Source organism: Mchenga conophoros, linkage group LG10 (genome assembly GCF_057382185.1).
Source record: "Mchenga conophoros isolate Kocher_MC1m ecotype Shallow Benthic linkage group LG10, M_conophoros_male_GT1.1, whole genome shotgun sequence".
Taxonomy (NCBI): Eukaryota; Metazoa; Chordata; class Actinopteri; order Cichliformes; family Cichlidae; genus Mchenga; species Mchenga conophoros.
This window is the reverse complement of record NC_140535.1, coordinates 35,814,783-35,842,740: the sequence shown is the minus strand read 5'-3', so window position 1 is coordinate 35,842,740 and position 27,958 is coordinate 35,814,783. Positions and strand designations below refer to the sequence as shown.

Genomic DNA, 27,958 nt, shown 5'->3' with positions numbered 1-27,958 from the left:
TCATTAGCAACTCTTTATTTCTTTGAGCACTGCCAGATAAAATAAAACAGAGCAGATCATCATTATGGTAGCAAAAGTATTTTAATTTCATCATCAGAAGCACTTTGTGACGTCACCGCCTCCTCAGGCTGCGTGTCACCATCCAATCAAAACCTCGGAGGTTCCCAGAAATCAGTCAAACCTAACGAGGCTTCGAGGGTTCCCTCACAGCTGTGGCTTTAAACACAGACACAAACCATTTATCATCATCATCATCATCATCATGGTAGGCAGCACACAGTAAGAACAGACAGGTCACAGTATATATGGCTAAACAGGAAGAATGCAGTGTTGTGGTGTGGAAAGGCGTTGAGTGGAAACGAACAAGCTCGGCTGGACCTTCGCACGATTGGCCGAGCGTCTTCGCTCATTCGCAGATGGCGGGCGGCGCCTCAGAGTTTCTAAATATTCGCCTCCTGAGCGTCTGCAGGCCTCTTCAGTCAGGTGTAGCTGATACGGGGTTTCTCTCCCAGCACTCCAGGGGCTCGTCGACGCGTGGTCCTCATCGGGCTGAGCTTGTTGCTTCCTGCGGGGGAAACGTTGCAGTTTTTCAGTACATGTACACAAAGTACACAGAGTACTGCACTGATGTCACTCTGGAAGGAGAACAGGTACTTCACCTCGCTCTGTTCTTCTTCTTTGCCGTCTGTCAGTGTAGCGTCTTCGGTCGGGTCCTGTTTCTGCGTCTCTGGCGACCTCGGCTCCTCCTCCTTCTTCTCTGATGATGATGGTGCCTCCTCCTCCTCTTCTTCTGCAGACCCTTTCTCTCCCTCCTGCACATCACCGTCGCCGCTCTTTGGCTCTTCCTCTTCGTGAGTTTGGTTTTTCTCAGCAGCTGTTGGGGCGTCTGTTTGATCCTCCTTCTTGAACACGTCACCCTCACTGCCCTGCTCGCCGTCCTGCTTGCCGCCTGCTGCAGTTTTGTCAGCGGGGTCAGTTGTGGAGCTCACCTGTGTGTCTGATGCATCTTTGGCCTCCACCTCTCCACTGCTGGATGTCCTGTGGCGGCGTGATGGCGGACGGCGGCGGATGGAGTGGCGAGCTCTGCCCTGGAGGAGAACCAAAGGGTGATCAACTGAGTGTTTAGGCTGGCCGGCGCAGGTATTTACAGGTCACTGAATGCATCACATGAACGCCTTGGAGGGGTCTCACCTTGTTGATGCTCTGCAGGACCGATCCCTCCGCCACAGTAGCAGGTTCCTCAAAAGAGGCGGGGCCTTCCGTTTCAGTTACAGGAGAGGTGACTGGGCTGGTGGGGGTTGCTGAGGACGAGGTGGTTACTGAGGTAGCAGGTGGGGCGGAGCCAGGGGAGGGCAGGGGGAAGTTGAGAGGCAGCATCCTGATGCCAGGGCTCTTCATAGGAGGACCCGTGGGCGAGAGCACGAGTTCAGCCTGCAAAGTGATATCAGAGCGATGTCAGAACGATGTCAGAGTGATGTCAGAGCGATGTCAGAATGATGTCAGAGCGATGTCAGAACGATGTCAGAGTGATGTCAGAGTGATGTCAGAGCGATGTCAGAGTGATGTCGGTGCATGTTTACACCAGCAGGGGGCAGCAGAAACCTGCTGGACTCACCTGGATTTTCTCAATTAGACCAGAGTTCCTCTTGACTTTGACAGGTGACGTCGGGGCACCTGCAGGAGGCTGACACACACACACACACACACACACACACACACACACACACACACACACACAGGTGCGTTTATTTCGTAGATCTTCATGTAAATGTGGAGACCAGACGAGGAGCTCCTCGGGAACGTGACCTCAGCTCTCGATTGTCATGTTTAATTTTTGTGCCTTTTTTCCGTCACCACACCAGAAGAACGTGAAACTGTATAAAACTAAAGTGTTCAGTCACAGTTCGTGGATTTTCTTTGACAATATATCCCATCATGCTCTTGAGTTACCTCTGAAGGGTGCGTGGACTCGAGCAACGACGATTATTGGCTCAAACTTAAATATTACAAACAGTGCAACTAAATTGCAGATATAAAGGCCCAGTTTACAACAACAGACACCTCGAGGTGCTGATTGTTGTAGGAAAGAGACTCTGACGATCAGAGCAAGCACTTGGCAACAGTGGGAAGGAAAAAGTGCCATTTAACAAGAAGAAATGTCCTGCAGAACCAGCATCAGGATCTGTGTCTACTTCCTGTTTGTATCGAGAGTGACGAACTGGGCGGCTGCGGTGAAGAGAGGATGCTCCACCTACCTATCTGTGGTCATGAGTCAGTGACAGGGAACACAGCGGTGTTTCCCCCACAGGTCGCAGGGCTCAGCCTCGGAGAAGCTGCGACTCCTTGGAATGAAAATGAGCCGGATGAGGTGGTCTGGACACCCAGTCCGGCGTAGTCTGCGTTTAATATGGCTTTTGTGTTGTTAACATGTTTAATGTTTTGTATTTTCTTCTATTTAATCTCAAAAAGCTCCTAAAACAGTCAGTGATCACTGTTGACCTCCCTCGGCTTTTATTACCGCTAATCATTTATTTAAGCTCAGTTTTTAAAACCTTAGGATGTAACTACAGCCCAGCCCATGCAGCAGTATATGAATGACTAACCTCGTATTGTGGATGGATTATCTCAGTTGTTCTCCTGGCTGAAGTTTGGTCCTTTTACAGCATCCTGCCACGCGATTACATTTGTTCCTGACCACCGAGAACACTCACGTTAACTTTTATCCAGTGGAAAAAAAGTTAGCTTGTTTATATTATGCTAACATAGCTGTGTCGCTAGCGGTCACGTAGCACATCATTATATACCAGCTAGCCAAACTTCAGTAACCCTACAAACGTCACTGCTGTTTAGTTTTCTGTCTTCATTTATGTTGGAAGTGATAGCAGAGCTGTACGTTTGAATTTGTTTCCAAAACCCCGCAGTCAGGACATGCTATATTGTATTTAGATAGAAGCTAGCGAGCTAACTCCCTGCTAACTTCTAACTCCGTTAAATGTCATAAATTCCGTTTTCATGGATGCCTGGATGTTAAACTCAATTGTTACACCTGGTAGAGCAGAACGCTGATCATTTTATTAAAGATGAAAGACTTTAGACAGTTTTTCAACTCTCAGTAATGCCATAGTGATCGTTTGATATATGGACCTGCAGCGGAGTTTAGGCCCAGACACGGCTAGTGACGTCAGACTTAATGACCTGATCGGCTGTGATTCAGGTCTATGCTGACCAAACCACGGAGAGGACGGAGCACGGCACGAAAGTTGCCATTGACGGTGGTTATCAGTGAAGATGTTTGAGGCGTTTTTGTCTTTTTCTGCTTCCTTTGCAGAAGCGCTTCACACTTCCTGAGCCTGGTTCTGCCGCAGGTTTCTTCCTGTTACAGGACAGTTTTTCCTTCTCACTGTCGCCATGTGCTGCTCTGAGGCGGCGGCCTGAATGGTGGAGTTTCTCTGTTTTATTGTGATTTAAGACTAAATAAAATAAAAAATCTGTTGTATTGAACTAAATAGTTTTGTCATTTTTTCTGAGTCATAAATCAGTAATTTCATCATTTTTAACTGTTTCCTGCCATTTGTGTTGTTTTTGTGTTTGTGTAGTCTTTGTTTTAACTGAACCTTCACACATCAGTGCCCCACCAGACCATCGGCTGGCTTGGAACATGTTTCAGGCGTCTTCATAGTTTTGTCATGTTCCCTAATCTCATCTCTGTCTCACCTCCTGCTCGCCTCCCTGGGGTTTGGACAGCTGTAGAGTGCGTGGCGGTCGCCGTCTGACCGGCTTCTCCTGGTAAACGACAAAAACAGCAGTTAAAAAAAAGACCATTACTCCCAGTATGGACACCTGTCCTAAAAGGTTGCCAGTTTGATTCCCTGAATCAGTCAGATCCTATCACCATGTGTGAGTCTGATATGAGTTACTGATTCTTCCCGAGTCCATAAATCTGACTGTTAGCAGATGATAGCAGGTCTGCACTGGACGTGTCTACGTCCTGGTGTGTGTAGCGTACGTGCTGGCTGTTGTCACACTCACCTGTTCATTCCCGGCGGGGCTTTGTGGCGGAGCCGCACCTTTGAACCTCCTGGCGAGTTCAGCCACGGAGCGCTGCGACGTAGCCTGCTCCTGAGGACGGAGAGGAGAGACCAGGTGAGCAAGCAGGTGAAGGCGGTGATGATATCAGTAACGATAGACACGAGCGATGTGTCTGCAGCAGATTTCATCGTGTTAAAGATTTTTAGGATTGGAGTTTGTCTCTGTGTGACGCTTCGTCCACTCTGAGGTCATCACGCCCGGATCTTTCCTGTGCGCGCTGCAGCAGGACGGACGGTAAGAACATCTGTCCTACCTGCAGCTTTCAAATGGTGAACTGACAGGTGTTGAGGTAAAGTCAACGCGTCACTGCTCATTGATGAGCCGTCCAATCACGAGTCTGTAATCTGAGGAAGGTGTAACTTGGTATCCTGATCATTTTGGTTCATTTATTCCTGAGAATAAAAAGTGAGGAACTGGAGTCGGCTTTAGACCCCGCCCCCACAGAGGCATACGTAAAGTAGTGCAAACATGATTTGTGGGAGCAGTGGAGTCCGTGTGGCAGCGTGTCAGCAGCGTAACCGTGTTAGGATGGAGGCGTGTCAGCTCGTTCGCTCAGAGCTGTTTCTTCTACAACAGATGAGACCGAAGTGGAGATGTTTGTTCATATGTAGCACGTTTCTACTCTGTCTGAACACACCTTTATTTCTCTACGTGAGCTCTGTCTATCACATGGATGCACGTGGAGCAGCTTGGGGTTAGTATGTTGCCAGCATGCAGACTGGGATCAAACCACCAACCTCCTGAGTACCAGTTGACACGCTCTACCACCTGAGCTACAGCCACGTCCATGAAGCCCAAACCAAACACCTCAGACGAGCTGTCAGCCGATGGTCTGAGTGAACTCCTCCGTATGAGTCCAATCTGTCCCACAGCTGAAGCTGGGACCAGATCCAAACTTCAACAGAACGACTGAAAAAGAACGGCGCTGCTGCAGAGCTCAGAGAGCCGTGCATGAATGAATGCTGCAAGCCTTAAAGTGGGCGTGGTTTCTTGGTCACATGGCCCTAAACTTTATTTATGAGCTATGTTTTCAGTTTTAAAGTCACGCTGTCGTCAAACCCTCGTGTTTTGCTGGATAATGTTACTTTGAGACTTTGAGTTGCAGAGATTCAGTTGATGGTTTCGTGTTCCTGCATTAGAGAACGCGCCCACGGTTCTTCAGCTCAGAGGAATGTTAAAAGCTTTAAAAATAAATACACGCCGACATGTGAACAACAAGAAAACACCCACTCTTCACGGACGACGCGTCGATCCTGGCGGTGTTCCATTTGACTGACAGCAACCAACAAAAACACAGCCCTCAAACAGGGAGATGGGACTGCCCGTCCTCACAGAGCTGAAACACACATGGGTCCCCACAAAGGCAGGTATTCAGGGACACACCAACACAGCTGTTGACGTGTGGTTGATCCGGGCTGAAGGCCTCACATTGCTGACATTCAACAGATAATGAAATCACATCGCCTCAAGGACACACACACACACACACACACATGCCCTCTCAGAGTCGTGTGCATTGTTTCCATGGTGTGTGTTTGACCCATAAACTGAAGTTAGAAAGTGATGAAAAAAGCAAAACAGCCGTTAAACCACTTCCTCTTTGCTGTTGTGTGTGTGTCTGTGTGTGTGTGTCTGAGTGTGTTCGTGTCTGAGTGTGTGTGTCTGAGTGTGTGTGTCTGAGTGTGTGAGTGTGTGTGTCTGTGTGTGTGTGTCTGAGTGTGTGTGTCTGTGTGTGTGTGTCTGAGTGTGTGTGTCTGAGTGTGTGTGTCTGAGTGTGTGAGTGTGTGTGTCTGTGTGTGTGTGTGTGTGTCTGAGTGTGTCTGTGTGTGTGTCTGTGTGTGTGTGTGTCTGTGTGTGTGTGTGTACAGCTATGGGGCCCATTGGCAGTTATTGAACCTTCAGGGCTTCGATGGTCTTCTGACTTCATGCAGAGTCCCAGACGTCCTTGAAGATGAAGGTTTTACATCTTCTGCCAAAACTCTGAGGACTCTTTTCATCGTCCACTCACTGTGACGTCACCACAGGTGTCCTCAACAGTAGTTTCTTGGTGGCTCCCATGTTTTATTCTTTCGCAGCAGGAAGTGACCATATTTGGAAAAGAAGGTGGAGTCCTAAGTTATCGGAGGATTAAGTCACTTTTTGAAGCGGGCGTTAGAGGAGCTGCAGCGTATGTCACTGACTTTGTGGCTCAACGAGTGTTTTACATGTTTCCATACAAACAAAACGGGATTTGACCGTTGTATTCTCGCCTGATCACTTATGTTATTGATTCTTTTGATCACAATAGAAGAACCACGTGTACAGTTTGGAGGATTAGTTCTTGCTCAGGGAATGACTCTGTAATCCAGCCGGGGTGGAGGCAGCACATAGGATGTGAACTGCAGCGTGCACCGTCACCTTTAGTGTCAGTGGTTACAAACAAATGCTTTGCACCACCAGCCAACATCCAGCTCCACCTCGAGAGCTCTCAGACGTAGAAGTACCAAAAACTGCAGTTCCCCAAACATCCAGCGGGACTCCAGTAATCCTCAGCTCGACAGCATTTAAAGCCTTTCTATTTCTCCCTTTCATAATATCATATTTAAATTTCAGTAAGACTTAAAGCTTGCTTTGTCAGGGGCGTGGCCTCTTTGACTGACAGGTGGATGGAGACACAGGCGGCTGTAGCTGCTAGCTGTCTGCTAGCTTCACCTCAGCTAACTGGACTCTGAATCAGACCTCTATTTGGGCTGTTGGGCGTTTTTAATGATGTCATGGGACCAATAACATGGCTGCTGGGAGGTCACTGTACTAACAGAGCGTACAACAAGCCTGAGCTCCTCGCCACCCTCTCATCTGAATATGGCCACCCCCTGCTCAGAACAACAACAACATGATGGCGGCTAAAATGCTTTCATACACAACATGCAGCTGCACTGGGACCATGTGCAGGTGAAGGTGCTCTGAGCACAGAGTCAGTAATCCAGCCCTGATGTCAGGAAGGCCTACGTGACTCTCCACATCCTGTGAGGACAGAGCAGACTACGGTTCGTTGTTAACTGATAACTATTTTTAAAGCAGAGATAAGTTCTGGGCCTTCGTGGAATCGTACGAGCTGCAGTTTGCACACGCTCAGTGCACGCCACCTCACCGAACCTGCAGGGTTGTCACTGCGTCAGTAAAGCCAGAATGAGCAGAAATATGTGGACGCCACACTGGCCGCCTGCTCAGAGTCATGGCGAAATTGCAGCAGTTCCTTTTAAAATGTTCACTCTGCAGTGTGCTCGACTTTGATCTGAACTCCACTGTGATGCAGCAGAACACACACACACACACACACACACACACACACACACACACACACACACACACACACACGTGTAAACCCAGCAGCAGCTGAAAGCAAAGTTTGAGAAGTTTTACCTCCATCCTGCTCGTCGTCTCTCAGCCGCCTCGCTTGTGTCGAGTATGTGTGAAAGAGAGAGAGAGCCAGCCTGCAGGTTAAATATAGAAGCAGAGTCATTTCAGAGCGAGAGAGCGAGAGAGAGAGAGCTCATGTTCTGTCACATGGTCATCACCTCGCTCTGTTTCTGATCGTCCTGCAGCTTCATGCTCATCAATTAAACCTGGTTTAATTCAGCTCATGCTCATTAACCTGACGTCTCTGAGCTCGGTCTGCACGATCGTCACATTTAAACCCGTGAAACCGCTGAGCGCTCAGAAGTGGAAGGAAGACTTTTGCTCGCAAACACTGTTCTCAGTTAGAGTCATTTTGTTTACAAATGAAGAACTTAAATCTTTCACAACAGAGTCGCTACGAAACACGGTTATCTGATCACATCAGCTCCGACTGCTTCCTGCACCCACTGTGTTCCAATTATTTCCTCTGTGAACATTACACAGCTGCAGCTTGATGGCTAAACCGTCTTTAAGCATTAATTACTGTTTGCAGTTTTGTCATCATTAACACTTTCTTCAACACTTTCTTTTTGTGGATTTTTTAAAAATAAAATCTGACTACAGAGATGAAGCTTTTAAAAATGCATTCCTCCTGATCGCCAGCAGGGGGCGACTGCTCTGGTTGATGGGAAAATGAGCGTTCTGCTCAGTGAACTCTCTCCGGATCACTTTATGGTCTCGCTCTCTGGCTTCAGGTCTGATGCTCCCTTTGGAGATTACGGTCCTATCAGAGTCACAGAGGAGCAGGAAGTGGAAACATTGGGTTCAAGTGGTTCTGCCTTATGATTGGCAGATAGAAAAAGGCACCAAAAAAACAGACAGTTAGCAGCTACAGCTGCCTGCATCGCCATGCACCTTTAATACAAAAAGGCCACACCCCTAATAATGCAAACTTTACCTTTACAGTGTGTTTTCACCATTATATGGAGAAACATTCGGGGTTCTTCTCTATCTGTTGAAGGCTGTTTACCTCAGCTGTCAATGCTGCGTGATGGCTGGAGTTAATGTATGTTGAACCGTTGGAAAGTACTGCTGTTAGCTAATCTTACCATCTTTTAGCTGCTGTTAGCTGCTGTTAGCTGCAATTGGTTTCTGTTAGTCAAAGCTGCACTAACATTTTGGGATGCTTAGCTCAGACTGCATCAGTTTGATGGACAATATAATTACACACTAATCTGGGAGTATAAAATGTTTGTTCTATTAAACAGGCTTAAAAATTGACTGAATTTGTAACAGAATCTAAACAGTTGTTATGAAGGAGGAAATTATCTACGGACACCAAACCAGTTTCTGTATCCGGCTGTAAACATGATTATTTCTTTAAAGGTTGAACATGGCAGGCAGCTCTCGCCTCTGTACAGGATGCTGATTGGATGTTGCTGAGCAGGTTGATTAGCAGGTACCTGAGTCTGTGTGGTGCCTTCGTTCAGTCTGTGGAGCTGCTCGACCAAATGTGCTCACCTCAGGCAGCTAAAAGTCGAACTGTGGGGTCAAAGTGCAGGTGCTGGACTCAAGAAATCAGAGTGAGGTCACCAAACGTTTTGTTTACGGCTCACATTTCTGCTCTCGAGCTAAGGTTTTGTTTAGGTTTTTTTTTTTATTCACTGTTTACAATATTGAATTTCATCAATAATTTCAGCCTTTAAGAAAAGAAACACCAATAATAATGTTCCATCTCTGACTGATATTTATTCATATTTTTAGCATGTTTGTGTCAGTTTGTCGACCACAGCCTGTATTTTTGTGTAAACAGAGGAAGCTGCAGGATGTCTCCTCGGCTCTGAGAGGAAGTTGGGTCACTCGAGCAGATATTTCTTCTCTCATTTCTCCTTTTTTGTTTCAGCAGTGCTTCCTGAGCTCTTTGCATCACAAGAGAAACCCACGCCTGTGGTGAAGCTGAGGGTGGAGCAGAGAGGAAGATGCTCTGACAGGATTTTTTTCAAAGAGGACTCGTTTCCTCCTGCAGCTGCCATCCAGGCATATGAAACCGTGTTTTCATGTTCAGGACGAACAACAAAGGCCTCAACATCACACTTACTACAGTGTTGTTTTCACTGCATGTCACCGTATCTTCAGACCAATCAGCTTTGGCGGTTTGAGCACTGAGACACAGGACGTGGTTGGAGGGGAGGGGTGAAGCAGACAGGAAGAAGTTTTATGAAGGAGGAGACCTTATAAGGTGAAAGAGACGCTTGCGGAAATGTGACCAAAGAGAAGTTACTCAACCTCAAAACCTCCGTCGTTACAACAGAAAGCGCAGACGTTTCAAATCCAACCCCCGAGAACACGAGGCGTTCACTGACCTGCGGCCTCCTGGTCTGCATCCGATGCACTGATGAAGAACTCGAGGTCCTCCTCAGTGAATACATGTCTGTGCAGCACTCTGGTGATCAGACTAAAGGTTAGCGAGCGCCGCGCTGTGGTAAACACAGTAAACCTGGGGTCAGTGGTGTGGATATGCTGGGAGCCCTCTGCCACACTTTTACAAACCCTCGGTAATGAAAAGAATGAATAATGAAACAGCAGAGCGTCATGACGGAGGAGGACTTCTTCTTTTAGGACGTCAAAGACGTCTTAGCTCTCTAGAACCTCCCTGAAGAAGACACCCTCTTCCTCCCACACCGCCTTCTCACCATCGACACATACACCTCTCTGCATTGAATCATTATCATCCTCCTCAGCGTCCTGTCTTCCTCCCCTCACCCCACCCGGCAGAGGGCCTTCCCTCCCTGAGCCTGGTTCTGCTGGAGTTTTCCCCTCCTACTGTCGCCCAGCGCTTAATCGTGGGACATCATCTGATTGTTTGGGTTTTCTCTGTGTTCTTGTGGAGTCTTTACCTCACAATACAAAGCGTGCGAGGTGATGAGAACTGACGAGTTGTTGGTGATGACAGCTTCAAGGCACTTCCTGTATGGAGAAACTAGTCACAGGCTTTGCTCCTATGAACGCACTGATGTTTTGGACCCTTTCTGTATCATCCTAGGTGTTGTCATGGTAACAGCTGGACGACCAATCATACAGTCTGCCAGCACAAATAAACCAAAGATTCCTGTTTCCATCTTTAATTTTAAACATTTGACTTCCATTGGGCAGAGCGTCATTTCAAGCTGCTTTCCTATTGGCTGGTTGTTAAAGGCGGTCATGCTGCCATCTTTAATCAGAACACCAACATGTCTGGCATCATTGAAGGTGGAACCTTGACCTGTGAAAACTTTCTCCCTCCAAAATCATCCGGTGGCCATTTGATGCATTTAGGAAACACCTGTAAATCGTAGCCTTTGGAAAGTCTAATGCTTCTGTACAGGCTGTGCTCTGTGCTGCCCCCTGCTGGTTAAACACTCGCCTGTGCCTCAGATCAGTGAACTGATAAGATAAGATAACCTTTATTAGTCCCACACGTGGGAAATTTGTTTTGTCACAGCAGGAAGTGGACAGTGCAAAAGTTATGAGGCAAAAATTATAAATGGATTAATAGATTATTAAAGGTGTTTGCACTCATTTTCATGTTCTTCCACAACAATGAGAAAAAATGAAATAAGCTGAAATAATAAATGCTGTTAGCAGAAAATAACCCGTTTGTATGTTATCAGTAGATAAAAGACTACATCAGGAATGATTCAAAGTTATTCTAAAGGTCATTTATGACTCCAAATTGACAACCAGCTTCATTTAAACAGGCTGTACAGACGCAGGTGTGAACGCTCCCAGAGAACCAGCAGATGTCCTTTAAGACCACAACATTTATTATTTTTGGTACATTTAAAGGCAGAAATATTCTATTCACTGAGCTGTTTACATGACTCTGTTTAGTCTGGCAGCTTCAGGCCTCCGTACAGGTGAGGCTCAGTCACTGCAGTGCTCTGGGGCATCTTCATCACAAACCACAGTCTGCCTCACAGCAGATTTTGGACTTCTGAGGCACTTTCAGAGGAAAAAACAAAACCGTGATATTTCTTTGGTAACATCGTGAAAACATGACAATAATGTCATCAACTCACAAACAGCTTTTTACACAGGATGCAGTTCCTGCAGTGAAGTCCTTCACTGCAGTAAAAGTACCACTACAACAGCATTTAAATACTCTGGGAGCCGATGTTGGTGTTAGTTTGCTGGACTGGGGCTGATGGTTGGTCTGGTCGTCCCTGTTTCGGCTCCTCCTCGTCTTTTCTTTGGTGGTATGTAAGGTCTGATCTTCGCTGTCATGCAGAGACACGATCAAACAAGGGAAACCAGCGGCAGCGTAAAGCGTTTGGGTTCCTGGCGTGATGCTCAGTAACGTCCATGTTTCTTCTTGAAGAGCTTGTTAAAGGCGTTTCTCCTTCGGCTGCCGGACGACTCGCTATCCTCGCCGGCGTCTTCCTCCGTGCCGCCCTTTCTGGTGGGAACCTGGAGCCCCGCCCCCCGGGCGCTACCTGATGAGCTGGAAGAGGTGGACGACGAGAAGACGGCGGTTCCGTCTGTAGCGTCCGATGTGATGCAGAGGGAGCGAGTGGAGCAGGCGGAGGCGAGGACGGAAGCAGAGATGCCCCTCAGCTCCCCGAGGCTGGAGCTCTTCTCTAGACCTCCTCCTCCACCTCCCATACCCAGCCTGGAGCCCGGGTCCTGCAGTGGGTGGAGCCTGGACGTCAGGAGGGAGGACTTTGAGCTGTGCTGACCTCGGGGGTCGCTGTGAGACTGCGGGAGGGCGGAGTCAGAGTCTGAGCGGTTCATGATGTCCCTGAAAGAGAAAATCAGAAACGATGGTTTGCGTGAACGTCACGACTGCTGAGACTCTTCACCGAGACGCTGGTGACAGAGCGTCTCGGTGAAGCTGCAGATGATTGGTCGACTGCTCGAGCTTCTTAGCCACCATTTTTAAAAATCAGAATCCACCTCTGAGCTGCAGTTTGACAGCCATGGCTGGAATAACTGAGTACACAGACCGCTGCAGTCATGGTCGACACATCGGTGACCGCCTGCCGTAACTTAGCTGTCAGCTGTAAACATGTGCGCTCGTGTCTGAATCGCTGCAGTCTTATTAGAAACATGGACGATGAACAGAAGAAACCGCCTCCTGCTACGTGTTCATATGTAATGACTGGTTCTCGGACTGGTGGAAACGTGGCGCCGACACAGAAACGACTGACTCGTGCATTTATTACTGCAGAGCAGGAAAATAACGAGTTCGTAAAGCAGAAGCTTTGAATGAGGATGTTTTCTGTTAAGTAGAAGGTAAAGGCAAAGTTAGAGGGAAACAGCAAACCACAGAGACCCTGAAAGATACAACCGGAAAGAACATAAATGTTAATAACAGAGTAGGAAACTCTGCAGGAAACAGTGAAACATTGGGCCTCATTCATCAAAAGCTTTCTCTTTAAGCACCCCTGATCTCTTCTTACCTAAACTCTCAACCTGAACTGTTGAGGTTTGGAAGGAAATCAGTCAAAGGAAACAAATTCAGAGAAAGTCCTCAAAACTCTTGGATACTAACTCTAAGAACTAAAGAACGCCCGTAGAAGATCCTAAAATTAAATTCAAAACATTTAAGAGTCTTCATCCATTTATCTGAGGTTGGGCCACGAAGGCAGCAACGTTTTCCCGGGATCGTTGGGAATAAGACACCAAACAGACATCCTGATGAATCAATCCCAACATCTAAAGGAGCAGTGGCTCCACTCAACATGTTAAAGCTTCTAAACATCTTCAACAAAAGGCGCACATACACCAGTCGAGACAATCAGCAACCTGACAACCAAAGACCACCAACTGGTGCACTGCTTGCTGGAGTAATCTCACAGCACCTTTGAGGCCAGTGTTTGAAGCAACTATGAACAAAGGGTAATAAATAATAAATAAATAAATAACAAAGGGTTCTGTTGAAGGATTATATCCATGTTTGCATCAAGAGCCTAGTGACCAGCCTTCAGCTGCAGAGGGTAGAAACACAGATCAACCAGCTTCATGTTCTCCCACAGTTCTCTCTTTGCCATCGTCCAGTTCCCACAAAACTGATGGGACTAAACAATCCAAAGGTCCACCTCACCTCCACCTTCCAATCTGTTGTCAGTGCTTGGGGCAACAACACTCCTCCAACCCAGACGACTATTCCACCATATAAAAAAAAGAAAAAACAAAAGACAACTTAAAATCTGGAGATACTTAAGCATAACTTGGTTTCTCAAACAGAAACACGGTTCTAAAGTTCCTAAAAGGACGACCTACGCTTTGAGCTCCAGTCGATAAACGTCACAGGGCTGAATACAACAGGCAACCCCAGCATTTTCCAAAGGTGTGGACACTCTGGTCACACCAGGTGAGCTCGCAAGTCCTCAGCAAGTCCACAAACACATCGACTGGATGGCCTAACAACCTTTCCAGGGTTCAACAACTTTCAATTACTGTCGACCCTGAGCACTACTATACTTTAAACTCTGAAAGAAAGCGCTCCAGCAGGTGCTGAGGACTACACTCTGACCAAGTCGAGTGAACCACATCTGGTCCAGCAGCAGCTGCTTTTGACCAGAAATACAGACAAAGCTCCAATCTGGTCACATGTCAACTTCACAGCTTTGAACACCACCTGAGGTACATCTGAACACCTTCACCGAGTCCCCTAAACAGAAGCAGGCTGTACTTGCAGACACCTGCAACACGGCCAGAAGAACCACGAGGTTAAAGAGAAGCTTCACTGTTCTACAGCCAGGACGGCGTCCATGTGGTTCCTCCTGAACCTCCCAATACGATGGATTCCAAACTCTAATATACTTTGACAACTTTCCCTTCTTCTATCACCTGCTCCCTTTAGGCGTCCCCACAGATCACCTGCAGGCCTGCTCACAACAGCCCTCTGCATGTCCTTCACTTTTGACCACCTGAGAATTCAAACTAAAACTTGAACTCGAACCGGCGAGTCTCATAAATTATCTCAAACCGAGCGAGGCCCACTGATTCGACTGCTTCGGTCTCGTTAGTGCATCAGGTTTGGAAAACAGTCATACAGAGAAAAATACCGGAAGCTGCTGGAGCGACAGCGCTGCGCTTGACTTGTCACAGCGCCCCCTCCAGGCGGGAGGCTGGACGTCGCCTCCGCAGAGTGGAAATGGGAAGAACGGAGGAACAGAGCAGAAAAGTGGGCGGTGCCCTCAGCGCATGAAGAAGAGTCAGAAGGTGGAGGAGAGCAGGAGAAGGTGGGGGGGTGAGAAGAGGAGGTGGGGCTGAGGGAGGGGTGAGACAGGGCGGAGGAGAGAGAAGGGGGAGGCACAGGGGGGAACTCCAGGTGGCCAATGGAGCGGCTGCGATTCTGCCGGCCGCTGGGAGGGCGGCACGATGTGAACGGGTCACGTCCTTCCTGTGGAACCAAGCTCCGCCCTTCAACCAACCTCTGAGAGCTGAAAGTGTTCAGGGCGGGGTCTCCGATCCTCTGTCGCAGGGGCATCACACTCTGAGCTGCAGGACAAAGAGAGTGTAGAGTTACAAATGAGACTCTTATTTTGGAAACCAAAATAAATTCAGCTCACAAATAGAAGAAAGCAGTTTTAAACTAAAAAGGGTCAAAGAAAAGGCAGAAAAATGTGCTTGTATTTTGAAATTTAGCAGCCAAACCTTCAAAATAAAATCCGGTGTTTTCTTCAGCTTTCAGAACATTTTTCATGTTTCTTCTTTGAGCTCTTCTGTCGTTCAACCTGAGCTCATTTTATTTTTCTACAAGCGATTTTCTTTGTGTTTTTCAAGCTTTTGCTGCATGAACTGACGTCACAGTCCAGCCGAGTTACAAAACATCAGCTGCTATTAAAGTGGATGTTAGTGAAAGGAAGAGGCAGAAGCAGGTTATTAAAATGAAGTGAGGGCTCCGGGACTTCAGAGAAAAAGCAGAAGAACAAACTGAAGTTTGAATGTCCAACCACACGGGGAGGAAGAAGATGAGGAGGAAGAAGAGAAACACTCGACGAGGCGTTCACAGGGACACTGACCCGGTTTAATATTTTGACACAGTAACTAAAAATCATTAGTGCCAAACGTAATAAACTTACCGATTTTAAAAGAAGTTAAAAAATATTCAGATTCAAATCTGAATATTAATGTTGCCCATTTAGTAAGGCCTTATTTTTGTGCCACTATTCTGAGCGCACATAAAACAATTGCAGGTGCAAGTGTTGCATTTTGAGGAAAAATTTATTTTGAGCGAAGAAAAGCTTACTTTGAGTGAACAAACTTTATTGCTGCGTGCACAAACTGTATTTCAGCTACAATCATACCCCTATAGTTACATTCGTGCCTATAGTTACATTGTAACATCAGTTTCAGGTGGAACAGGCAGCAGCTCCCGTGTGTTACGCAGTCAAACTGTTTAATATTCTGACATTTAATCAAGGATCTAACTTCCTTGATTAAAGGAAAACTTTCTATAGTAAAATGCACTTCAAAGAAAAAGAATCTGTGTTCATGTGAACGTCTTTGCACGACTGATCAATACCTCTGTGTCTGATTGAAAAAGATTATTCAGACTTTGCAGGAATGAAGAAAAATTATTCTGAATTTTTCCTCTGATCAGGTTTCCTTTGAAATGCTTTAAAGGATCTTAAATGTGTTTTAGGTGCTGATTGGTTGGGTTTGTACAGAGGTATGAACCAATCAGAAGAGAGGAAGGCTAAGGAAGGGGTGAGGCCAACCGGATTGTTTCCACGCTGACTGGGTGTCTGCGATGCCACTCAGGGGCCAGAGGTCGCTGACTCGCCGGTCCATCTGCCACGCTGCGTCTGGAAGGAGCCAATCAAGAGACGGCAAGAAAATAAGACCAATCAGAGGAGGAGGCGGAGACAGAGAGGGGACCACAGGTGAGCTGAGAGAAGGTAAGTAATGATTAACTCTGAAGTTTAGGGTTTGTGTTTTTGTTGCATCATGTGACTCTGAAGAAGAAGAAGAGTTGAAGGAAAGTTCCACTGTTCTTAATTCAGGACTTCACCTTAAGATTTCATTCTAACGAAATGATCAGAGAGCAAAAGTGTATGAATCAGAACATCCAAATCTTTGTTCTGAGTGTAGAGATCAGCTGATCTGCAAAAGGCAGCAGGTTAAGAGCCATCAAAGTGATCCTGAGTTAGCTTAACTAAGCTAACTCAGGATCACAGCCGACTTTCCAACTGCTAGTTAAACTGACTCAGGGTTACTGTGATGACGTCACAGAGCAGACTTACACTGCAGCGTCCCCGGAGAAAGGATGTCCTCGTCCATGTCATCTAGGTCATCAGAAAGGAGAAGGTGCTGAGGGGTCGGAGGTCGCAGCCCGAGGAAGGACGGGTCCAGGTTGAGGGCGGTGGCTAGCGCACCGAGGCCTGGATTGGTGACCAAACAGAAGCCCGTCAGAGACTCGATCTGCTGCCAGCGGTGCAGCTTCTCCCGCAGCGCCGCTGTCACCTCAGCCAGGGCCTGTCTGAGGAGGAAGAGAAGCAAAATAAGCTACCTGTGCAGGTAACACAGGTGCGCGTGTAACAGGACGCATCAGCAAATATATGTCCCACAGAGTGAGCACAGAGGAAAGAAACAGGAATATTTATACAGAAAGAATAGTTCAGGGACTCCACAGTCACCTGTCCATCAAGCAGGCCACGCCCCTCCAAATGCCAATTCTAAGCCTTAATTTAATTTAAAACAGGTTATTTAGAAAAATAATCTACATAGACCAAACAGTTTGTGTATCAGGCTGCAAGCATGTTTGTTTCTGCTGTAAAGTTTAACATGGGAGTCTATGAGCACCGACTCACTGCTGCCTCCGCTGGACATCAGAGGAACTGCAGGCTTTGCGCTTACTCACTTGGCGGAGAGGATCTTGTGATCGACGTCATCCAGCGAGGAGCTGTGAGCCACGTGAAACGTGCCGAACAGAGAACTCCTCTTCTTCTTGATCTTCTCTGCCTGAAACACCAGCCTCATCATCATCATCATCAATGTTAGTGTGTGTTTTTTCTCACCGTAATGGTAAACCAATATCAGAATATATCGATTCTGTGCAGTTTACGGTGCTGCTCCTACAAATCTATAAATCTTAGCTCAAATCTCATGACAGCGTCTTCATCATGTGTGCTTTAGCTTGTTTATCTCACAGTCAGGATAACATCAAAATGACAAAATGTAGAAATGATGAGGATCCCGATATGGTTCCTGTATCATGCGTGAGGTGCATTCAAGGCCATCTCCCCATGGAAGTCCCGCTCTGACCTCTTCCAGAGTCTCAACAGTGACCCTCAGCTTGAATATTTGACATCAACTCTTTATCAGTCAGGACTTCCACAGTAGTCACCTCAGCTCCCGTTTAGGAAAGAAAGCTAAATGCATGTTGTAAACTGTTGGCTCAATCCCGGATAAGCCCCCAACTATTTTTAACTAATAACTAATTAACTATAACTATTTTCCAGGAAGTATTTGAGGATAATGAAGGATTTTGCTGCAGGAAACACACTGTCAAACCAGACTAAAGAGCCTGGACGACTTCCGCTTTCAGCTCTCATAGTGCGTCTAAACCAAACATGATACAAAATTTTGGTTTGTATTACACTCGTAAATATCCACTTTCAGACTTATTAAAGTCCTGTGTTTCTGCTCAGGCCCTGTTTCTGTATAAAACGAAATTTGGACGAGTCAGCTCCAGCTTTTCTTGAAAGGCATCAGTGGGCTTGACCGCTTCCCTCATGCATCAGGATGTCCCCGTCTCTCCCTGACTGATGAACTCACCATGAACGACCCAGAGGACACCAACAGGTTTGTCAGGTTTGGACACTTGCTGACTAAGAATTTGATGTTTGCAGGACATCAGAGCAGGTCTTCCAGACAGATCTGAAAGTAGAAGCAGCTCCAGAGGTCCTGGAGACGACCTTGAAGGGGCTCAGGGATGGTTTTTGCTTTCTGGAAAGTTGCTTTTTGGCCATTTTCCACAGCAGGAAGTGTCCCTGAGAGACGTCCATCAGAGAAACGTTAAATTTAAGCCAATTATCTTTGCTTCACTCACCCCCTCTCTGGCCTGTAGCAGCTGCCGCTCAGCGCTCTGTTTCTTGATGTTGTAATACTGAACTTCGATTTCGTGCGTCAGCTGCAGCCACTTCTGCAGCGCCTCCGGCGGGGTCCAGTGGACTCGTGACTCCAGCTCCCGCTCTGCCTTTTTCAGCACCTTGCGGACCTGCGGTGAACACAGAACAAAGATGAGCCGATGAATTGATGGAGGGACGGACGGGCGGTGTTTTAAACGGCCCCACCTGCTCCAGCTCCTCCTCGGCATATTTCTGCCGGCTCCGCTCGTTCTTGTTTCCCTCTCGCAGCTCACGAAGCCGCAGAGCTTCCTCCTTGGCCGAGTTGATCTCGTTCCTCAGCTCCTCCTCCACCTTCACCTTCTCCACCTGGACGCAGCGCTGCTCCTCTTGAGCCTGCTGCAGCCTGCCATGAAAAAACAACGAGAGCAGCAACACGTCGGGTTAAAACGGCGTCACCACTTTCCACCCGTGTCCCATTTCCACAGAGTCAAAGACATTTACGGAGATGAGCGTTCGAATGATGTTTAAGAATCGTCAAAACACGCCAACCTGAAAGGCTCAGCTGAGGTTAGCTGGCTTCTCATGCAACGACAACACGTTCTGGATCAGATTCAGATCTGGGAGTTTGCAAAACATTAATTTAATAATAATGATACTTGTGGCTATGCTGTGGGACAGGAGCTCCAGCAGATTGGAAAACTCACAGGCTGTCACCAAACTGCTCCTGGATCAGTGGAAGAAGTTGGACTTTGACGATGTTCTCAGTGTGTCGAGCCCACAAACTGAGGGCAGCCTGCAGCTGTGAGGAGCTGGAGCAGAGGCTCTGATGAAGGGTAACTTTGATGGTCCCTCACAGAAATGGCAAAAATCCCAAATAAAAACTGAAGAAACTGAAACTTCATGTCTGCATGTCGCAGATTTGCTGAAGCTCACATCTGACTCTCCTCACGGCCCCACAGCCACGTCGTTATGAAGGAGATCAGCATTTCCTGTTAGCACAGGAAGTGAGGTCAGCAGGTTCAGAGCGCTGAACTTTTAGAATGAAACTGTTTTTATTCCTACTCTACTATTTCCTAACCGACCCATTTCCTTATTGACTTTTATTGATGATTAACCTGTGGAATTTCTTACTCATTTTACTGTTTAGTCATAAAAAAAATAAATAGAATCTGGAAAATGTTCACAATTAAGAAGCTTGACTTCCTGTCATGTGACTGATGACTTCTGCATGCCAGCGCAGCAACACAAAGAAGCTGCTGGCCTTCAGTTATCACTGATGGCAGCAGGAGGCGCTGTTCTTCCACCTGAGGAGACGTGTGTGTGTGTGTGTGTGTGTGTGTGTGTGTGTGTGTGTGTCAGTGTGTGTGTGTTGGGGGGGGGGGGCTATTTTTGGAGAGAGGACAAACAGACAGCAGCTGGGGGATTTCAGACAGGAAACAGAGCCGATGCTTCAATTGATCCCAGCAGATCAGCTGAGTGTGTAAAAGTAGCAACAACAGTAATAACAGCTGTGTGTGTTTTAACTCCTGGTATAAGCTCACACAGGAGCAGTGAGGATAATGACAGTGTGAGTGTGCTCTGAAGCCCCTTCTGAGAAGCAATCAGAGACAGGGGGGAGGAAGAACTCCTCTTTAACACGAACAGCAGAACCAGGATCAAGGAGGAGCAGCTGCATGTTGGAGGGCGTGGGGTTGGCTGTGCTTCACAGCCCCCCCGGCTCTATGAGAGACTGTGCGAGTCGTCCACTAGTGAGACTAGTGAGAGCACACAGTGAGCAGGAGCAACGTCACCGAGAACCACGGCCAGCGAACGCGTCGCTGCATCCACACAGGAAGTTCGTCTGTCTCGTGAAGAAGGTCCAGACCTGCAAACATCTGGAGCTTTATAAGGAACAGCTGGAGTCTGCAGCGTGTGGAGAGCAGCTGACTTTATAAAACAAACACACGATTACTATCAAGATAACTGCTTGCTGCCATGGCAACGCTATCACTTTGATCTGCAATGTGATCGCTGTTACAGCATGTGTGTGTGTGTGTGTGTGTGTGTGCGCGTGCGCAGAGTGAGCTGCTGGGCACTCATGCCCATAAAAGGACTTCAGACAGGACACCTCTGCAGAGGCTGTCCACACACACACACACACACACACACACACACACACACACACACACACACACACACAGGTTGCTTCCTTGTGCTGTCACAGTTATAATAAAACGAGCTGCTCTGTTTTTTCTCTGGACTTTTTTAAACAACCTGCCAAAACACAGAGCCACTGCTGGGGGCGTGGCCTGTTTGATGACAGGCTGCAGCTGCTAGCTGCGTGCTAGTTCACCTCTGGTCCTCTGGGCCATCTTTGTGCTGTCAAATAAACCCATAACGTGGCTGCTGTTCAGTTAACGGTTTAGAGCAGGGGTGTCCAACTGCAGGCCTCGAGGGCCGGTGTCCTGCAGGGTTTAGATGTGTCCTTGATCCAACACAGCTGATTTAAAGGGCTAAATGAAAACATGTCTTGACGTTCTCCAGAGGCCTGGTAACGAACTAATCATGTGATTCAGGAGTGCTGACCCAGGGTGAGATCTAAAACCTGCAGGACACCGGCCCCCGAGGCCTGCAGTTGGACACCCCTGGTTTAGAGGAAGGATTTTAATTGGATGTTACAGGTCAGCAGGTACCTGCGTACAGTCTGTAACTCCACCCTCTTGTCACAACCCCCCCCCCCCCAAAACACAACATGGTGGCTAAAATGCTAATGTTGCCTGCTACCATCTTTTATATACAGTCTATAGACCATCAGCTGAGTGTGGGCGTGGTGCTGGAGGACGTACTTCTCCTGCAGGTCGAGCAGGCTTTGCTCCGCCCTCTGCAGGCTCTCCAGGTCCTTCACCAGCTTCCCCAGGTCGTCTCTGGACTTCCGGGTCTGGGCGTAGGCGAACCAGCAGCCGCCAAGCGCCATCAGGATGGACAGACCCAGCACCAGGTCCTTCCAGCGGCTCTGCTGGCCTGCAGACACACAGACATTACACACCAGCAGCACGCGCAGAAACACGCGCACATGCACACGTTGGTGCACACACACCTGGCGGCGGCCCGAACAGCACGATGTCGAGAGCTTTGAGCTGCAGCTTCTGAGCGTGACTCCGGTCTAAAATCTTCAGCACGGACACGGTCAGGGTCGCGTTCTTCACCGCCAACCTGCAGGAAGTGGAAACACACAGCAGACACACACATCGCGCTCTGAATGTTTACACTAAAACGTGCTGAACTTTGTGACCTCGCAGCTGAGGACGGGTCAGGATCAGTGTCTCCGTGTTACTGCTGACTCACGGCGAGCGTCTGTGTTAAATAAAGATCGTCATGGTTACCTGGGCAGCGCTTGGCCGTCCAGCTGGTGTCTCCTGAAGCTTTCTCTGTACTGACGCAGCTCGACGCTGGCAAGCCAGTCCTCCACCTGCTGCACCGTCCAGTTGTAGACTGAAAACACAGTAAACACACCTGAAGCAGCCGGCATGTGTAAACAAACAGGAAACTGTCAGCGTCGCCGAGTGATGGCGGCTTTAACTCCAGCCTCTCCTCCAAAAATAGAGTTTGACAAACGTTGCGTTTTTGTTGCTGACAAACTGAGCAGGAAGTCGAGGCAGCTTTTTTTCCCCAATTCGTTTCCTGTCTGCCTTCACACCTGCTGATTTTAACTGCAGCTTTTATTTTGATGGGGTCAGAGAGGGAAGTACACCGCACATCTTTAACTGGCGCGTGTGCTGGTGTGCGCGTGTGCTCGAGCCTGGTTGGAGGGGAGGTGATGGTGCTCCTTCGCTCACACCCACCTTCGGAGCCCTTCCAGGCGTTCCACATGTCCTCCACGCTGATGTGGGCGTCGGCTCGGTGGAAGCTGCTGTGTTTGGCTTTGGGGTTGTGATCCTTCAGATCCTCCCTGAGAAACTGAGAGCAGCTCACAGTTAGAGTCTGAGCCCGCGTGCACGCGTGAAGCTTTCGGAGCCTCGTGTCTCACCTCGTCCGTCTCGGTCGCGTCCACCGTGCCGTCGGCGTCGTCGTCCATCAGCTTGTGGATGCTGCGGATCGCCTCGAAGCTCAGCAGAGAGTTCTCGTCCTCGCAGAGCTGCTGGTCTATCGCGCACAGATCTACGAGAGGAAACATCCGTCACTGAGTCACAGCCGGGACAATCCCCGCCCACCGTGCGTGCTGTTGCGGTGGTCAGAGGTCATCGGGGGTCAAACACAACATCGAGTGACACTTTATTAAAATGAGCCTGTAAAAACGTTTCCCTCCATCTTTGCAGGCACACAACGTCTCTGACTGACCTCCTGCTGCTCAGGTATCATCCACGTGTGACTTCCTGTCCTGGTTTCAGTTCAGCTCTAGAGTGACCACGCCACACGCAGCCAGAGACAGCTGCACGAAGAGTAAACACTCATCGCTCGCACCTGCCATCTTTGTTTGGGTCACAGAACGGAGACGCGTCCCGCAGGAAGTTATTTTAGGTCTGCCTTTAAATCTACTTTCAGTCTTTCTGTAACAGTTTCAGGCTCTGTGGCTGTTTCATCTCCGTCTGTGATTCATTATTCTTTCTGTTTCCACCAAACAACATCACACAACAACTCATGTTCACATGAACGACGACTACGAGGAAGTAGGGAGCAACTGAAAGTGCCACACTCACTTCCTGTTAGCCTCTGCTAGCAGCTAGCGTCTGATCGTCACCAAACATGACAGCAGTGAAAAGTTCATGACTGCATTTGGTCATTTCAGCCTCCGAGAGTCTGTGTGTGTGTGTGTGTGTGTGTGTGTGTGTGTGTGTGTCTGTGTGTGTGTGTTTGTCAGTGTGTGTGTGTGTCAGTGTGTGTGTGTGTGTGTGTGTCAGTGTGTGTGTGTGTGTGTCTGTGTGTGTGTGTCAGTGTGTGTGTGTGTGTGTGTGTGTGTGTCAGTGTGTGTGTGTGTCAGTGTGTGTGTGTCAGTGTGTGTGTGTGTGTGTGTCTGTGTGTCAGTGTGTGTGTGTGTCAGTGTGTGTGTGTGTGTCAGTGTGTGTGTGTGTGTGTCTGTGTGTCAGTGTGTGTGTGTGTGTGTGTGTGTGTTTGTCAGTGTGTGTGTGTGTCAGTGTGTGTGTGTGTGTGTGTGTGTGTGTTTGTCAGTGTGTGTGTGTGTCAGTGTGTGTGTGTGTGTGTGTCAGTGTGTGTGTCTTTCAGTGTGTGTGTCTTTCAGTGTGTGTGTGTGTGTGTGTCAGTGTGTGTGTGTGTGTTTGTCAGTGTGTGTGTGTTTCAGTGTGTGTGTCTTTCAGTGTGTGTGTGTGTGTGTGTTTGTCTGTGTGTGTCAGTGTGTGTTTCAGTGTGTGTGTGTGTCAGTGTGTGTGTCAGTGTGTGTGTGTGTTTCAGTGTGTGTGTGTGTTTGTCTGTGTGTGTCAGTGTGTGTGTCAGTGTGTGTGTGTGTGTGTCCCCCCTCATCTTTGTGAGGACCGAAATCTGCATTTTACTATACTTGTGAGAACCAACAGTCACTTGTGAGGACACACACACACTGCCACACACACAGACACACACACACAGACACACAAGCTCAGGTTTTCTGTCATTAGCAGTGACACCACAGAAGAAGACCGGGACGAGGTGAAGAGCGCCGGCGTCTGAGGCTTAAGACGAGCAGCTGTGAGGACGGAAATACTCGGATGACTGGGAATAATGAGGATGGAGGTCGAGTCAAAGTTACACAGTCACTACACTTCCCATCATGCATCCTGCACAGCTTCTGCAAACGCATTAAGTGTAACAGCTGCCTTATTACCACCATCACTGCCTGTGGAGCTGAAACACCTTCAGGCTCTCAGTTTTCTCATAGGACCGGAGCACGTTCTCCTCCATCCTCACCATCTCTACTTCCTGTCTGCGATCAGGCTGTGGGCGGAGCCTATCTGTCACCCTGCTTCCTTTGACACTGTTAGCTTGTCATTTTCAGGAAGCTGTGGTGAGCTGCCAACGGCTAGCTCCCACGCTATCAGTGCTGCACAGCTCTGAGACAACGCACGCGCGCACACACACACACACACACACACACACACACACACACACACAGACACACACACACACACAGACACACACACACACACACACACCGTCTTGCTGTTTGGTTCCTATGAAGAACACCCACAAACACGCTGACCGCACACAGGAAGTGCCGCCGTCTTTGGCAACAATAGCTGAGCGTCACGTCACCTCTGTCAGCCCGTGAAATAACTCTCGCCTCTTCGTGTTGTCCTGAAACACTGACTGCAGCGTGCTGGCTTGTCTCAGCATGCCGGAGACGGCTCTGAATAACTGCCAATGCTTGATGAAGACATCTCATACTACGATGACAGAACGCCGCTGCTTTACATGACCAACGGAAGAGCGAGCAGCAGATCATCGTTTGTCCTCTGGTCAGACTAGACATGACCCTCGGAGAAAACCTCAACCACTGACACGTCAAACTCCACAAGCAGTTGTTTAAATGGAGGGGGCTTATTCTGCTTGTTACCAGGCCTGTTCTCAGATCTGTAGATCTGCTGTCTGAAACTGGCTGCTTTAGCTCCCGTCTCTTTAAGGCACCCCTCCTTAAAAGCCCACATTCTTATGATTGGCCTGATCCTGAAAACCTGCAGAGGGGCAGGTCCAGACTGCTTATAAAAGATGGACGTAGCTTTCACATCTGAAAATTGAAGCCAGTTTTTCAGTGTCTGCAAGCTTTCTAATGTCCAGCAAGGGGGTGACCCTAAAAGAGAAGTCTTGATTGGAAGTCCATGAGCCAATAGCCTTGAGCTCAGGAAACACCTCATGAGTTTCAGGTCATGTAAGCACAAAAAAACTGATTTGGGTTCAGTTAGCATTTTGAACTAACCTTAGCAAAACAGGTAGCAATTTAGCAGCAAAGGTAACCTTGCTGGGTATCAAGCAATTTTCTCGCATTAGCCAGTAAGCTAGCATTAGTTAGTATGACCTGGAAAAAAACAGGTGTTATTTAATGAAGCCCTGGTCAGTTAGGACAGGAGTCGACTCATGGACGGATTATTAGCCATCTTTATTCTAGCTAATGTTAGCTACACTAGCATGCTTGCTAACCCAGTCATATTAACCCTTGTGTTGTCCTCAGGTCAAATGACCCCAGGTGTATGGGAATCCAGAGGACATTACAAGGGTTAAAAGCTACCTGATGTAATAAACGTACTGTCCTGAGTAGATAAGGTAGGCTAATTCATCCAAAATCTCTAGTATGGTCAGCTACGAGTTTTAAGTGGAATAGCGATCTAACAGCTAGCTATCTAACCTCACCATGATGTTACTTGTATTAAAATCATCAAACAATGTTAATTTTCTCCAGCAAAGATGTACAACTAACATTTACTCTCTACGATAACGGCTAACATGATTAACAAGTAGTTAGCAAGCTAATTATAACGGACTGGGAATGATTCAGGATTTTTCTGCCATCACGATGACTTCTAGCATAATTAATAACAGTATTTTGAGCCACTTTAATTTAAAATGAATGTAATCTACAACATCCTAAGATGGTACAGGAAGTCTTTTAATTTGACAAGTAATCAGGATCCCCGGTTTGTTTAAAAAATAAAGGTTTGTTTTGTAAACAGTTAAATAAGAGGTGGCTGACATCATTCATATACACATGAACATAAGAGTGCTTCATACCTGAGGTTGTGTCGCTGGTGGACACCACATGATGATGATGCTGCTCTGGGTGGGCGTAGTCACTGCTTCTATCCAATCCATGATGCGCCTCAACACGCATGCTCAGCAGACACACACCTGCCAGCCACACACACACACACGCCATATCTGAGGAGGAAGCAGAAGAAGCCTTTCAGAATAAAAACTGAAACGCGTGGTTGAGTATGAGCCGCTGACAGGTGAGTGGATGGTGCATGTTCATCATGGATCGATCTGTAAACTAACGAGTCTCCAGCAGCTGCTGTCCCGGGGTGCGAAGACACGAGCGCTTTCGGGAAACACCTGTTCATGCAGATAATCAGTCCCTCAGCCAATCAGCTGCACCACAATGAAATGTTCTGAAAGCTGACATTGTCTCGTCAAACAGCACCACAGTGCCTGTGAACACACACTTAGCAAACAACACCAGACTTCATTCAAACTGTGTTCACGTTAGATTTTATTCTGAAACTCCCAATCTTTGTATTTTAGGAGAACAGCACTGAGTGGGAAACTGACAATTTGGCTAATTTAGGACTGCGTTTATTCAAGTGAACTTCTTACTTTCTGGTTCTATTTTCATCAAACAAAAACACTGTACATACACACTGAGGGCTGGTTTCCCACACATTCATTATTATATAATACTATATATAATAATACACATCTGCTCAAATACAACCAGACCAGACTCCATTCAAATTTCGGCCACTTTTAGAAGATTTATCTGGCTGTGGTTTGGCAGCTAAAACGGAGCACACGAGGCTGTTTTAGGTGAAGCCTGGTTTGTGCTTCTCCCGTGAGGACTGGGATTATTGATCTGATCGTTTTACGCACAAAGCTGAGTTTGATTAAGGAGGAGGCGTTCACGGCCCGGTGCTCATCTCTCTCAGCTGAGCTAGTCTTTTTCGCCGCGTTTTAAACACAGCAGCACGTGACCCCATCGCTGATCTATCGATACTTTGCCGCTTCAGCAATCACATGCTGCTTCCCGCGAGAACTTTAATTAACGTTTGTTTAAAAGGGTCAGAGGTCACACAGCTGTTCGGTTTCCCACCCGCTCGGTTTAAACCCCGAAAGTTTCACAAACAACTAAAATCAGCTGAAAGTGAACGCCACGCACCTCTAACACATCGATCCCATCTGATCAGCTGTGATCGATCCGGACAGAGAGAATCACGCAGCCTGCTCCGCACTCCTCCACCCTCCGACTCCAACTCCACAAACTGCAGTTGCTGAGAGCACGAAGATATCCGCCTGTGCCGCGTTCACGGACCCACAGAGAGCTCCGAATTCAAAAACCTCAGGATATACATATATTTTTTAAATCAAAAGGCAGCGCCCAGTTGCTTCTGCAGGGTGACAGCGCCACTCTGAGGTCAGTCAGAGGAAGTGCAGCTCGCCCAGCGGTCACATCAGTGCTGACAGGAAGCGTAACCTCGAAATAACGCGTCACCAGAACACCAGAAATGAAAGCAGACTCCGCCAAAGTGCTGAATATACAAGTGAGACCAAAGAAGAAGAGGGTTCATCTCCGTCTCCCTGTCAGCTTCACCTGCAGCTTTTTGGCCAATCAGATCCCAGAAAACAGCCTCACGCTTCCTGAGAGGTCAAAGTGCAACCTGTTTCACTGCTGACACTTCACTAGTATCACCAGCCTGGAGCTGCTTTCAGCCTTCATGGATTCAAGGAGCTGCTGGAGGTCAGGGTCCATGTTGATCTGA

General features: G+C 47.8%; 2 protein-coding genes across 3 annotated transcripts; both read right to left on the bottom strand.

Annotated features, from left to right (window-relative positions):
• dub (duboraya) lies at nucleotides 1-7,701 on the bottom strand. The gene is made up of 8 exons (XM_085290010.1): nucleotides 7,647-7,701; nucleotides 7,492-7,562; nucleotides 4,030-4,119; nucleotides 3,715-3,783; nucleotides 1,616-1,684; nucleotides 1,192-1,431; nucleotides 660-1,088; nucleotides 1-565 (listed from the first exon to the last, which is right to left on the bottom strand). The coding sequence occupies exons 2-8, from the start codon at nucleotides 7,495-7,497 to the stop codon at nucleotides 542-544; spliced, it is 927 nt and encodes a 308-aa protein (XP_085146136.1). The 5' UTR covers nucleotides 7,498-7,562; nucleotides 7,647-7,701; the 3' UTR covers nucleotides 1-541.
• A 3,548-nt stretch (nucleotides 7,702-11,249) lies between these two features.
• Nucleotides 11,250-27,625, bottom strand: LOC146566376 (stromal interaction molecule 1-like). 2 transcript variants are annotated; one of them, XM_085290008.1, is made up of 14 exons: nucleotides 27,358-27,623; nucleotides 26,217-26,363; nucleotides 22,534-22,664; nucleotides 22,349-22,463; nucleotides 21,890-21,998; nucleotides 21,604-21,719; nucleotides 21,353-21,527; nucleotides 18,753-18,930; nucleotides 18,509-18,676; nucleotides 17,318-17,418; nucleotides 16,701-16,936; nucleotides 16,176-16,262; nucleotides 14,886-14,952; nucleotides 11,250-12,244 (listed from the first exon to the last, which is right to left on the bottom strand). In XM_085290008.1, the coding sequence occupies exons 2-14, from the start codon at nucleotides 26,359-26,361 to the stop codon at nucleotides 11,797-11,799; spliced, it is 2,076 nt and encodes a 691-aa protein (XP_085146134.1). In that variant the 5' UTR covers nucleotides 26,362-26,363; nucleotides 27,358-27,623; the 3' UTR covers nucleotides 11,250-11,796. The 2 variants fall into 2 exon arrangements, with proteins under 2 accessions (XP_085146134.1, XP_085146135.1); XM_085290009.1 differs by lacking the exon at nucleotides 16,176-16,262 and having other exon boundaries at nucleotides 27,358-27,625.
• Nucleotides 27,626-27,958: the final 333 nt, after the last annotated feature.

Excerpts from the sequence above, each read along its gene's own strand:
- dub (XM_085290010.1), bottom strand. Across the intron at positions 3,784-4,029 it reads GCCCCGCCGGGAATGAACAG|GAGAAGCCGGTCAGACGGCG; the intron begins GTGAGTGTGACA and ends GTCGTTTACCAG. Across the intron at positions 1,089-1,191 it reads TCCTGCAGAGCATCAACAAG|GGCAGAGCTCGCCACTCCAT; the intron begins GTGAGACCCCTC and ends GTTCTCCTCCAG.
- LOC146566376 (XM_085290008.1), bottom strand. The coding sequence starts at position 26,361 with ATGGCGTGTGTGTGTGTGTGGCTGGCAGGTGTGTGTCTGCTGAGCATG. Across the intron at positions 21,999-22,348 it reads CGCCTGGAAGGGCTCCGAAG|TCTACAACTGGACGGTGCAG; the intron begins GTGGGTGTGAGC and ends CTGTGTTTTCAG. Across the intron at positions 21,720-21,889 it reads GACGGCCAAGCGCTGCCCAG|GTTGGCGGTGAAGAACGCGA; the intron begins GTAACCATGACG and ends CACTTCCTGCAG.